The sequence below is a fragment of the Callithrix jacchus genome, chromosome 22 (genome assembly GCF_049354715.1).
Source record: "Callithrix jacchus isolate 240 chromosome 22, calJac240_pri, whole genome shotgun sequence".
NCBI lineage: Eukaryota > Metazoa > Chordata > Mammalia > Primates > Cebidae > Callithrix > Callithrix jacchus.
The window spans coordinates 19,059,644-19,072,621 of NC_133523.1; the positions used below are offsets into that span (position 1 = coordinate 19,059,644).

The window sequence follows — 12,978 nt, forward strand, 5'->3', positions numbered from 1 at the left end:
CGAAAAGAAAAAAATGCAAAATAGAAGTTTGACAAAGTTTAACATTCCTTTACGATAAATCGCTAAAAAAATATAGGTGTAGAACAGATGCACTTCAGCCAGTAAGTGCCACATACAACCAAAAAATGCTAACACTGTACTGAACAGGGATATGTTGCAAGCTTTTAAGAGCTAGAATGAAGCAAGGATCCCCACTCTAGTCAGTCTTATTAAACATAGTACTAAATGTCCAAAAGAAGCAAATTAAAGGGTAAAATTAAAGACATCCAGATTGAAGAAAAGAAAGTTAAATTATTCCTGTACAATTTTCTTTTATCCCTATACATAATCTGAAGTATACAAAAGCCTAAAACTTTAGTAAATATTAAAAATAATAAACAGGACTGGGTTCAGTGGCTCATTTCTGTAATCCCAGCACTTTGGGAGTATGAGGTGAGCAGATCACAAGATCAGGAGTTCAAGACCAGCCTGGCCAACATAGTGAAACCTTGTCTCTACAAAAATACAAAAATTAGCCAGGTGTAGTGGTGGGTGTCTGTAGTCTCAGCTACTTGGGAGGCTGAGGCTGGAGAATTACTCGAACCCAGAAGGCAGAGGCTGCAGTGAGCTGAGATCACGCCACTGTGCTCCAGTCTGAACAACAGACCAACACTCCATCTCAACAACAACAAAACAAATTAATTTTTTTTTTTTTTGAGATGGAGTTTCGCTGTTGTTACCCACACTGGAGTGCAATGGCACTATCTCGGCTCACCGCAACCTCCGCCTTCTGGGTTCAAGCAATTCTCCTGCCTCAGCCTCCCGATAGCTGGGACTACAGGTGCGCACCACCATGCCCAGCTAATTTTTGTATTTTTAGCAGGGATGGGGTTTCACCTTGTTGTTGACCAGGATGATCTCAATCTCTTGACCATGTGATCCACCTGACTCGGCCTCCCAAAGTGCTGGGATTATAGGTGTGAGCCACCGCACCTGGCCCAAAACAAATTTATTAAACTTTCAAAATACAAAAGCACCATCAAAAAGTCATAGCATTTTTATACATTAACTATCTTCAGACTGGTGCAGTGGCTCACGCCTGTGATCCCAGCACTTTGGGAGGCTGAGGTGGGCAAATCACAAGGTCAGGAGTTTGAGACCCACCTGGCCAATATAGTGAAACCCCATAACTTCTAAATATACAAAAATTAGCTGAGCGTGGTGGTGGGTGGCTGTAGTCCCAGCTACTTGGGAGAGGAGGCAGAAGAATTACTTTAACCCAGGATGAGGAGGTTGCAGTGAGCTGAGATAGCACCACTGCACTGCAGCCTGGGTGACAGTGAGACTCAGTCTCAAGAAAAAAAAGAGGAACAAACAAAAACTATCTTCAAATGAAATTAAAAAACAATTTCATCTACAATAACTATAGTTTGATATAAATTTAACCAAAAACTTGAAACACATTACATTTTACTCTAAAGAACATTACAGAAATTAATACATAAATAGAATATTATTATTCATAAACTGGCATTATTAATAGTTAAATATTTGTATTACACAAAATTTTCTAGATATAATGTAACCTCTATCAAAATACCAGTGACATACTTCATAGAAGTTTTTAAAAAGTATATCTAAAATTCATATGGTACCAAAAAAGACCCTAAATAGCCAAAGCAATCACGCCAAAAAAGTGAAGGTATCCCCCTACCTGACTTTGAAATACACTACAAAACTATGGTAACCAAAACAATATGGTACTTGAATAAAAAGAGAAACACAAGCCAATGGAGCAGAAGGAAAAAAAGAGCAGAAATATATTCATGTATTTACAGCTAACTGATTTTAAATAAAGGTGACTTTTTAAAAGGGAAAGGACAGTATCTTCAATAAATGATGTTAAAACCTTATATCCACATGTAGAAAAAAATAAGACCCTCTTCTCACACCATATGTAAAAATAAACTTGAAATAAATTAGTGACTTTAATGTAAGGCGTGAAACTGTGAAACTACTATTATAAAAAAATAGAGTGAAAGCCCTATAACATTGGTCTGGGCAGAAAGTTTTTTGATTTAACCTAAATATCCCAGGACACAAAACAAAGAATAAGTAAATCAGATCACTTCAAATTAAAAAGCTGCTGTGCAGAATCTGATGCAATCAACAGAATGTGACAATTAAACAAAAGGGAGAAAATATTTGCAAATTATACATGTGACAAGGGGTTAATATCAAAAATATATTTAAAAATGACATTACAACAAAAAAAAATAACTATTAAAAATAAGCAAATAGCTGACATTAAGTATTTTTCAAGAAAAGATACACATATGGCCAACGGATATATTTTAAAATGCTCAATGTCAATTATCATCAAAAAAAGGCAAGCCGAGAAATAAAAACTGAGATATCAACTCATTCCTTTTAGAATAACTCTCATTAAAAAAAAAAAAAAAAAAAAAAACTTGGTAAAAATGTGAAGAAAACAGAATGCTTACACACTTTGGTTTGAATGTAAATGAGGACAGCTGCAAGGCCGGTTGCCTCGCGGGGAGCAAGATGGACACACCCATCCCAACCACGTCATCATTCCGAACACATTACTCAGCATCTGATCTCTCCACGTGGGCTCCCCACACCCAACCCTCCACTCAGCACCAAGCTATGCACTCTACCCCGCCAAAATTTGCCCAATAGCAGCTTGGCCCGCAGTCCTCAGCCGACCTGCTAGTAGCCCTGCCTGACTACCAATAGCAGCTCGCCCCGTCCACGCCCCACCTGCTCATAACCAATGAAATTGCCTTTGCTTTGTTTCCCCAATAGCCAATCAACTACCTCCACTCCCCATAAAACCTCACGCCCTAGGAAGCCAAGCTTGACTTCTCTGGCCCGCTTCCCGGACCAAAGAACTTTGCTGGGGAGCTGAATAAATTGGCTTTTTACTTTCTTATACGGGCCTCAGTTTACTCATTTCAACTCAACAATATACCTTACAACAGCCATTATGAAAAACAAAATAGAGATTTCCCAAAAAACTTAACTACCATGTAATACAGCAATTGCACTACTGGATATATATACAAAACAAATAATATCAGAATGAAGAAACGTTTGCACTTCTGTTGTTTGCAGCACTTTTCACAATAGTCAAAATACAGAATAAACAGTTCAACATCCAATAAGTAAATGAAGACAAGGTGGTAGGCATACACAATGGAATACTATTTATTATTTAGATAAGAAGGTTTCTGTTTTCTTTTTTTCTCTTGGGACCGAGTCTTCCTATGTTGCCCAGGCTGGAAGGCAGTGGAACGATCTCAGTTCACTGCAAACTCCGCATCCCTGGTTCAAGGGATTCTCATGCCTCAGCCTCTGGGGTAGCTGGGATTAAAAGCGTGGACCACCATGCCAAGCTGATTTGTTGTTGTTGTTTTGAGTTCCCCCCCCCCCCCCCGGTATTTTTAGTAGAGACTGGGTTTCTCCAGGTTGCCCAAGTTGGTCTTAAACTGTGGGCTCAAGCAATCCACTTGCCTTGGTCTCCCACAGTGCTGGGATTACAGGAGTGAGCCATCATGCATGACCTAAAAAAAAAAGGCTATTACTTTCAATCACATGGATAAAGCTGAACGACATTATATTATCTGGGATAAGCCAGGCACAGAAAGATTAATATCTCATAATTTCACTTCCACATGGATTCCAGAAAATTAATCCCACTAATGTAGACAGTAAAATGGTGACCACTGGATGTCAAGGTATTTAGAATGGAGGGCTGGAAAAATGTATGTCAAATAATATGTAATTATAGTCGAATAGAAGAAATCAGTTCAAGAGATTTATTGTACAGCACGGTGACTATACTTCATAATAATGTATTTAGATTTTTGGAAATAAGAATGTCACATAGTCTCACCACAAAAATGTTAACTATGTGATGTAAAGTATTAATTACCTAGAAATAATAATTTAACAATGTACATATACTTCAAAATATTATGTTCTATAGAAAAAGTACACATTTTATCTGTCAAGTTAAAGCAAAATATTTTAAGAACATTATAGAAGAATAACAACATGTCAAATACTGCCTGGGACTCTGTGACAATCTCGGCTAAACAGTATTAAAATATATAGTTTTCATTTAATTTGTCAGTCATAACCATGGGAACTCTGATATTTAACAGCATGTTCTAGGGCCAGCACATTGCATGGGAGAAGCCAATATAGTTTAGGATTTTTGCTTTTAGCTTGGGGTAACTGGAGTTTCTGGTATCCCAAGCACAGTAATGGTATGAAAGATACCAAAGGGGCAGGTATTCCTTATGGTCCCATGACTGGCCATTCTGTGAACACAGTCATCTAGTTTGCATGCCTAATAACAGATGTTTTAACCCAAAACATATCAGGATATCCAAATGGTTTTCAGAGAATGAGCAAGGAGTTGGCTACAGTTTGGTGAGTAAAAAAAAAAACTGTAGGCCGTGCGCGGTGGCTCATGCCTATAATCCCAGCACTTTGGGAGGCTGAGGCGGGTGGATTATGAGGTCGAGATCGAGACCATCCTGGTCAACAAGATGAAACCCCGTCTCTACTAAAAATACAAAAATTAGCTGGGTATGGTGGCATATGCCTGTAATCCCAGCTACTCGGGAGGCTGAGGCAGGAGAATGGCCTGAACCCAGGAGGCAGAGGTTGCGGTGAGCCGAGATCACGCCATTGCACTCCAGCCTGGGCACCAAGAGCGAAACTCTCTCAAAAAAAAAAAAAAGAAACAAGAAAATAATTGTAAACTTCTCCCATTAAGAAAATACATAAAAAATGAGAAATTTCTCCAAATTGTAAAATCAATATAGAAATACATATTTTTCAAAATTTTAAATTCACAGAGATCATTTCATTATTTTGCAACCTTTAAACAGTCACACTTAAAACATTCTGCATGGAAATGTAAATTGTGCAGTAGGCCAGGCGCGGTGGCTCAAGCCTGTAATCCCAGCACTTTGGGAGGCCGAGGCGGGTGGATCACGAGGTCAAGAGATCGAGACCATCCTGGTCAACATGGTGAAACCCCGTCTCTACTAAAAATACAAAAAATTAGCTGGGCATGGTGGCGCGTGCCTATAATCCCAGCTACTCAGGAGGCTGAGGCAGGAGAATTGCCTGAACCCAGGAGGCGGAGGTTGCGGTGAGCCGAGATTGCACCATTGCACTCCAGCCTGGGTAACAAGAGCGAAACTCCGTCTCAAAAAAAAAAAAAAAATTGTGCAGTAAGTATACCACAGAAAAATAATATTGTTTACTTACCATTAACTCTCTTAAAAATGTAATTTCTATGTTTTCTAGCAAGTTGTGTATTTGCCACACTTTGATTATGGGCATGAGCCACCACACCTGGCCACCTTTTATCTTAATTAACTGATCTGAAAGTTATATTGATAAGCAAACTCTCCATTTAAAATCAATTTTGAGTGCAATAAAAATACCAACTTTCTCATCAAAATCTACAAAATACCATGTGAAATGAAATGGCATGAAGACAACAATGAGAAAACTATAGCTATAACTCAAAAAGAAGGGCTGTGATGCATACATAGTTGGAATATACATAAAATAAACACATGTGAAGAGAAGTCGAAAATAAAAGGAGAATTTTTTTTTTTTTGAGAAGGAGTCTTAAAGAAATAAAACAAAACAAAAAAAGAGAAGGAGTTTCGCTGTTGCCCAGGCTGGAGTGCAATGGCGCAATCTCAGCTCACTGCAAACTCTGCCTCCTGGGTTCAAGCAATTATCCTGCCTCAGCCTCCCAAGTAGCTGGGACTACAGGTGCCCACCACCATGCCTGGCTAATTTTTTTAGTTTTAGTAGAGACCAGGTTTCACCAGGCTGCTCTCAAACTCCTGAACTCAGATGATTCCTCTGCCTCAGCCAGAACTGCTCTTTAAATTCAGAAAGATTCCGTTTTACAGTCTGGAAAAAGATATCCTCTCTAAATCAAAATCAATCTTTCTTCTTCACCATTGATATTTTTCATCTCTGAGTTGAAGTTACAAATTACTCCAGCAGAAATATTTATGAATTATTATGGAGCATCTATTATACAGCAAAAACTGTAATGTATGTTTGCTACCTTAACACATAAAAACATCCTCATGACTTGCTAAGCACAGTGACTCAAGCCTGTAATCCTAGCACTTTGGAAGGCAGAGGTGGGTGGGATCACTTGAGGCCGGGAGTTGGAGACAAGCCTGACCAACATGGTGAAACCCCATCTCTACTAAAAATACAAAAATTACCTTGGCATCGTGCCGCATGCCTGTAATACCAGCTACTTGGGAGGCTGAGGCTGGAGAATCATTTGAACCTGAGGTGGAAGTTGCAGTGAGCCAGTCGCACCACTGCACTCCAGCCTGGGCAACAGAGACAGACTCCGTCTCAGGAAAAAAAAAAAAAAAAAAAAAACCTCCTCCTGACTTATGAAGCCTCTCTAGTACTTATCTGAACAAACTGACTCAATAAATAAAAATACTTGTGTCAATACTACAAAGTGAAAGGAACAATCACTAAAGAAAAGAAAGTGTATAAATTGTTCTCCCATTAAAAGAACAAAATGGAGTGCACCAACTCAACAAAGTATAACAATACACTAATTTTGGAATTAACATCTAAAAATTATTTTGAGTGTACTAAATTTTCTGTCGGGCGCCCGGTTAGCTCAGTTGGTGAGCTCCTGGTGCTCAACTGCCCAAGGCCATGTGCTCGATAAAAAGTCTTATAATCACAGACCAGCTCACATAATAAATACTTCACAAATTACAGAACAAAAAAAATATGTAAGAAACAAAGTATGGGTCTAGCCTGAGTACCAGGCAAGTAAATAGAGATTTACATGGGAAGATTCAGAACTGGAAGTCATGGACTTTACAGTAGTAAATTCAATACAAAGCACATAGTATGTGTTTGCTTTCAGCATTTTTTTAGGTTTTTAGCTTTATAGTAGTCACCTCATTAAAATGATTTTTGTTCTCATATTGCTCTTTTCAAACTGATACACATAGAAACACACACCATAATCTTCTTACATCTAAGGTTTCTCTTTAGACTAATATATATTTAACTCCATGTAAATAAAAAAACTAAAAGTCTGTATGTGTTTGCAGGCAGACAGGCCACATGTTCAACGAAAAATAAGAAATTTGGAAAAAAAACCAAGAATTTAAAAATAAATTATATTTACACTTGTCTATAATTGTTATTATGACCATAAAAATAACCCTGTAGGGCCGGGCATGGTGGCTCAAGCCTGTAATCCCAGCACTTTGGGAGGCTGAGGCAGGTGGATCATGAGGTCAGGAGATCAACATGGTGAAACCCCATCTCTACTAAAATACAAAAACAAAAACAAAAAGTACAATTAGCCAGGTGTAGTGGCACGTGTCTGTAGTCCCAGCTACTCAGGAGGCTGAGACAGGGGAATAGCTTGAACCTGGGTGGCAGAGGATGCTGTAAGCCAGGATTGTGCCATTGCACTACAATCTGGGTGACAGAGCAAGGCTCTGTCTCAAAAAAAACAAAACAAACAACAACAAAAAAAACCCGTAGTAAATAACAATTGTACATGTAAAAAAATTTTTAAGTGTAAAATTGGATTGTTTGTAAAACAAAGAATAAATGCTAGAGGTGAGGGATGCCTCAATTAACACTGATATTATTATTACATATTGTATCCCTGTATTATAATATGCCATATATTGCATAAATATATACTCATGTACCCACCAAAATTAAAATAAATTTAAATGATTAAAAACAATAAAAATTTAACCTACAGAAACAATATTCTTTACCTTATTTGCAGTTGAAAGCCCCAGGGGAAAAAAAAAGTCACTAGAGATGTTAATCCATTATGTTACTAAATAGTATATTGTTACCACCTTTTACCTATACCCTTTAGTAAGGTGGGAGAGGATAAAGGTTGTGGCATAATGCTTCATTGAATGCAGAATAATATTTAACATGTAAAAATGTTGAATTAAACTGTTAGCTTCACACATAATCTAAAATTTTTAAAAATGTACTGCATTTTATTATATAAAAGTACAATTAGGCCGGGCGCGGTGGCTCACTCCTGTAATCCCAGCACTTTGGGAGGCCATGGCGGGTGGATCACGAGGTCAAGAAATCGAGACCATCCTGGTCAACATGGTGAAACCCCGTCTCTACTAAAAATACAAAAAATTAGCTGGGCATGGTGGCGTGTGCCTGTAATCCCAGCTACTCGGGAGGCTGAGGCAGGAGAATTGCCTGAACCCGGGAGGCGGAGGTTGCAGTGAGCCGAGATCGCGCCATTGCACTCCAGCCTGGGTATCAAGAGCAAAACTCCATCTCAAAAAAAAAAAAGTACAATTAGTATAATATACTACTCATTTTAAATAAAATTAAGCATGTCTTTGCATGATAATGCAGAATATTACTCTGAACACCTACATCATGCATCACTCAATATTATAAGTTGACCTCTAAGAGGCTCCCCACTCAGATTTTCATTGTGCCTTTTACATTTTAATGTCTTACTTTTCTATAGAAAAGATCATAAATAATGCCCACCTGATGAAAAATAATCTCTTGGCTCATGCCTGTAATCTCAGCACTTTGAGAGGCCCAGTGGGTGGATTACGAGGTCAGGAGTTCAAGACCACCAACATGGTAAAACCACATCTCTACTAAAAAAACAAATTATTTGTGCATGGTGGCAGCAGCCTGTAATCCCAGCTATTTGGGAGGCTGAGAAAGGAGAATCGCTTCAACCAGGGATGTGGAGGTTCTCCTGCCTAGGCAACAAGAGCAAAAATCCATCTTAAAAACCAAACCAAACCAAAACAGAATGTCTCCTATCTTTGATGCAGCAACAATGGATCCCATGCTTTCATGTGTGAATCCAATAGAAATGAAAAAACAGTAGGAAATAATTTTAAGGTTGAATGACGTTATTATTCACTTCTCAAAAAATCTGTAATACTTTTCAAGAAATATACTTTGTATGCAATAATAATTCTGCAAAAAACCTTATGATCCTCTTAAAGTTGTATACAAATAATTTCTCTCCCAACTTTAGTTTTAGATTTTCTGTACTCAGCACTCTGATTTAGGATGTCTGATGTGTCAGTGCCTTGTATATTTCTACCATAAATCCTCTGATATTTGCATAGACTTAATTGTGGATTAAATATTTTTTACTTTTATTACATCTGCAAAAATATCTCCGAGTATAAACTGTTATTTTCTAAGCTGTAGTTTTTGAAAGTTTTTCCAAATCTATTACATCTGCACAATTTTTCTTCAATATAAATCCCCTAATGCAGAAAAGTTTGAGCAACTACTTCAGTTTTCCTCTAGAACAAAATGTCTATAATAAGATCTATGATACCAGTAAAGAGGTATAACTCTCTTTATATTTGTAATGTTCATCTTCAAAATAAACTCTTCACTATAAAAGCTTATATTTTCTGAAAAATCTTGATAGAAATTGCACTAATAATGCTTTTATTAAGTACGAATTCTCTGCTGTTAAGATGTGAGCATGTGGTGTGAGATGTGAGTAACATGTAAGATAAAAATGGGTTTTTCAGTCTTTATATTTGTAAAATTTATCTCAAGTATAAATGCTTTCCTGTACAATAAGGAATGAGCATTGGTTACAAGTTTTGCCACATTCTTCACACGTGTACGCATTTTCTCTGATATAAATTAGCTTACCTAAATCAAGTTTGACAACTATTTAAAGGCCTCATCTCATTCTTCAGAGTTCTAGGATTTCTCACCACGATAATCTCTTTTATGGTTAGAAAAGTTTGATGTGTTGTCAAAAGCATTGTCACGTATTTCTGGTTTGTAGTGTTTCTTTCCAGTATAAATTATCTTATGTCTGTTAAGAATTGAGGGCTTATTAAAGGGTTTGCCATGTTCACACTCACAGGATTTCTGTACAGTATAAATTAATTTTTTAATACTTAGTAAGAATTGAGGACTGGTTAAAGGCTTTGCTACATTCTTTACATTTGTAGAGTTCCTCTCCAGTATGAATTATTTTGTTTAATAAGGTTCAAGGTCTGGTTAAAAGCATTGCCACATTCTTCATAGTTGTAAGGTTTTTTTACAGTATGAATTTTCCTATGTTTAGTAAGAGTTGAGGATTGGTTAAAGGCTTTGCCACATTCTTCACATTTGTAAGATTTCTCTCCAGTATGAATTATCTTATGTTTTGTAAGGTTTGATGACCGGTTAAAAGCTTTGCCACATTCTTCACATTTGTAGGGTTTCTCTCCGGTATGAATTCTCCTATGTGTAGTAAGGATTGAGGATTGGCTAAAAGCTTTGCCACATTCTTCACACTTGTAAGGTTTCTCTCCAGTATGAATTATCTTATGGGCAGTAAGTTGTGGGGACCGGTTAAAGGCTTTGCCACATTCTTCACATTTGTAGGGTTTCTCTCCAGTATGAATCATCTTATGTGTGGTAAGGTTTGAGGACTCATTAAAGGCTTTGCCACATTCATTGCATTTGTAGGGTTTCTCTCCAGTATGAATTCTTTTATGTTTAGTAAGGGTGGAGGACCAGTTAAAGCCTTTGCCACATTCTTCACATTTATAAGATTTCTCTCCAGTATGAATTATTTTATGTTTAGTAAGGTATGAGAATCGGTTAAAAGCTTTGTCACATTCTTCACATTTGTAGGGTTTCTCTCCAGCATGAATGAATTTATGTGTAGTAAGGGTTGAAGACTGGTTAAAGGCTTTGCCACATTCTTCACATTTGTAGGGTTTCTCTCCAGTATGAATTATCCTGTGTGTAGTAAGGTGTGAGGACCGGTTGAAGGCTTTGCCACATTCTTCACATTTGAAGGGTTTCTCTCCGGTATGAATTATCTTATGTGTAGTAAGTGTTGAGGACTGCTTAAAAGCTTTGCCACATTCTTCACATTTGAAGGGTTTCTCTCCAGTGTGAATTCTCTTGTGTCTAGTAAGGGTTGAGAACCACTTAAAAGCTTTGCCACATTCTTCACATTGGTAAGAATTCTCTCTAATGTGAATTCTTTTATGTTGACTTAGGTGTAAAAGCATGCAAAATGATTTGTCACATTTTTTACATTTGAAAGGTTTCTTTCCAATCTGTCTTATCTTATGTCTATTTGAATTTAAAATTTTATGAAAGGCTTTCATATATTGATCACATTGAAATACTTTGCTCTGGGTAGTTGTGAAACACTGGCTGAGTCCATTATAAACTTTGTGCACCTTACATTCATCCACCACACTTTCACAGCCTTTTCTTAACTGTAAATTCTCATGTCCACATTTCCCATATCTTCTCAGTATCACTTGTTGAAAAGAATCTTTTATGTCTTGCTCTGGCCAGAGGTCTTTGGGAAAAGAAGAACACATAGCTGAAAGAAATTAAAAAAACAAATTATTAAACTTACTATACTTAGATTAACATACTTTGCAAATCTAACCTATATTATACAAACTACATAAGATGCCATAATAAAATACCATAGGCCCTAAGTCCCTCATAGACAAATAAATGTAATAAAAACATAGTGACCAAAATATATTGGAGGAACACTTACAAATAAATGTGTAAAGTTCCCCAGATGAGTACAATGCAAAGATACAGAAGAAAAAGAAAAATCTATTACATTTACCCAAGGCATTTTTCCTGCCCCCTAATATAACCTAGTGCCTTTCAAAGTTGGTTTCTTTTTTAATAAAGAAGTAAATTACTGGCATACCCATCTTTATTTCTTGCTTCTAGGGGCCTTTCAGGAAAACTAGTCTCCCATAACATAAAGTGTTAAAAGAAATTAAAAGAATTAATTATTCTCTCCACAGCAAAAAAGATTTTTTTAGTCATCCCTGACAAAGATGCCTTCATGAGAGAGCCAGGCATCATAACTCATATCTGTAATGATAACTATGTGGCACACTCAGGTTGAAGAATTTCTGCAGGCCAGGATTTCAAGGCCAGCCCAGGTAATAAACAAGACCCCGTCTCCAAAGTCAGTACCTTAAGAGACCTTTGAGATATAGGGAGGGGATTGTAAAACTCTGCTAAAGCCCTAGATTGAGGAGTGTTCTTTTCAGAGGACAGGAACTCATTCAGATGGGAAAGTGCAGGACCCCTGGCCTTGGCTACAGACCAAGAAATGGCCCAACCAACTTGGTCCCACTGAGAATTCTGTAGATAACCCTGTAACTATCCCAACCTCCTCCCAGTTACAGTCTGGAAGAGGTCCTGTCCTTCCAGAGATGTGGAGGAAGATACACATTTACAGCCATGCAAACCAGCCTGCAGTCCTTGATTTTTACTGTGGCCCCTCAAGTAGTTCAATAACTCAGTTCCAGATCTCTGAGCCACAGTTCATGACCACTTTTGCCTAAATAGCAATCCACACAGTAACCTGAGACAATCCTCTCTGGTAATCACTCAGTGAAAGCCACACCCATTCACATCCTAATATAAGGGCCATTATGTATGGACCCAACTGCAGAAACCTGTCCTACAGATCAAAGTACTGAAGGATATTCAGTATTTCCAAAAATCAAGTAAAACTTACAATTACCCAAACCCTTTGTAACAAGCCACCTAAAGGTGGACCCTAGTGCAGACGCAGCAGCCTGTGACCAAGCTATAAACCCTCCACTACAAACCCAGAGGGCATCCCATCACTCTAGGTACACAATAACCTTTGCTTCTTGAAACCAGTTTATAAAAGCTTAAAGAGATGTTGCCCCGGGCCAGGCGCGGTGGCGCAAGCCTGTAATCCCAGCACTTTGGGAGGCCGAGGCGGGTGGATCACGAGGTCAAGAGATCGAGACCATTCTGGTCAACATGGTGAAACCCCGTCTCTACTAAAAATACAAAAAATTAGCTGGGCATGGTGGCGCGTGCCTGTAATCCCAGCTACTCAGGAGGCTGAGGCAGGAGAATTGCCCG

The 12,978-nt window shown here is 37.9% G+C and overlaps 2 protein-coding genes across 4 annotated transcripts in view; one reads left to right on the top strand and one right to left on the bottom strand.

Annotated features, from left to right (window-relative positions):
* LOC103789844 (uncharacterized) overlaps positions 1-12,978 on the top strand; it is an 83,652-nt gene that overhangs the window by 57,051 nt on the left and 13,623 nt on the right. The gene's annotated exons all lie outside the window — the stretch shown is intronic.
* The window catches only part of LOC103789847 (uncharacterized), an 86,888-nt gene continuing 77,104 nt past the window's right edge, over positions 3,195-12,978 (bottom strand). For 2 of the 3 annotated variants that reach the window (XR_013531309.1, XR_013531308.1), the window contains exons 4-5: positions 9,739-11,425; positions 3,195-3,566 (exon numbers count right to left, since the gene is read on the bottom strand). Coding sequence is in view for 1 of the 3 variants with exons in the window: in XM_078362051.1 (XP_078218177.1) it covers positions 10,035-11,148 (1,114 nt within the window). In the remaining 2 variants the exon portion in view is untranslated. Of the gene's footprint in view, positions 11,426-12,978 lie in introns of all 3 variants that reach the window. The other variant, XM_078362051.1, reaches the window with a different exon arrangement.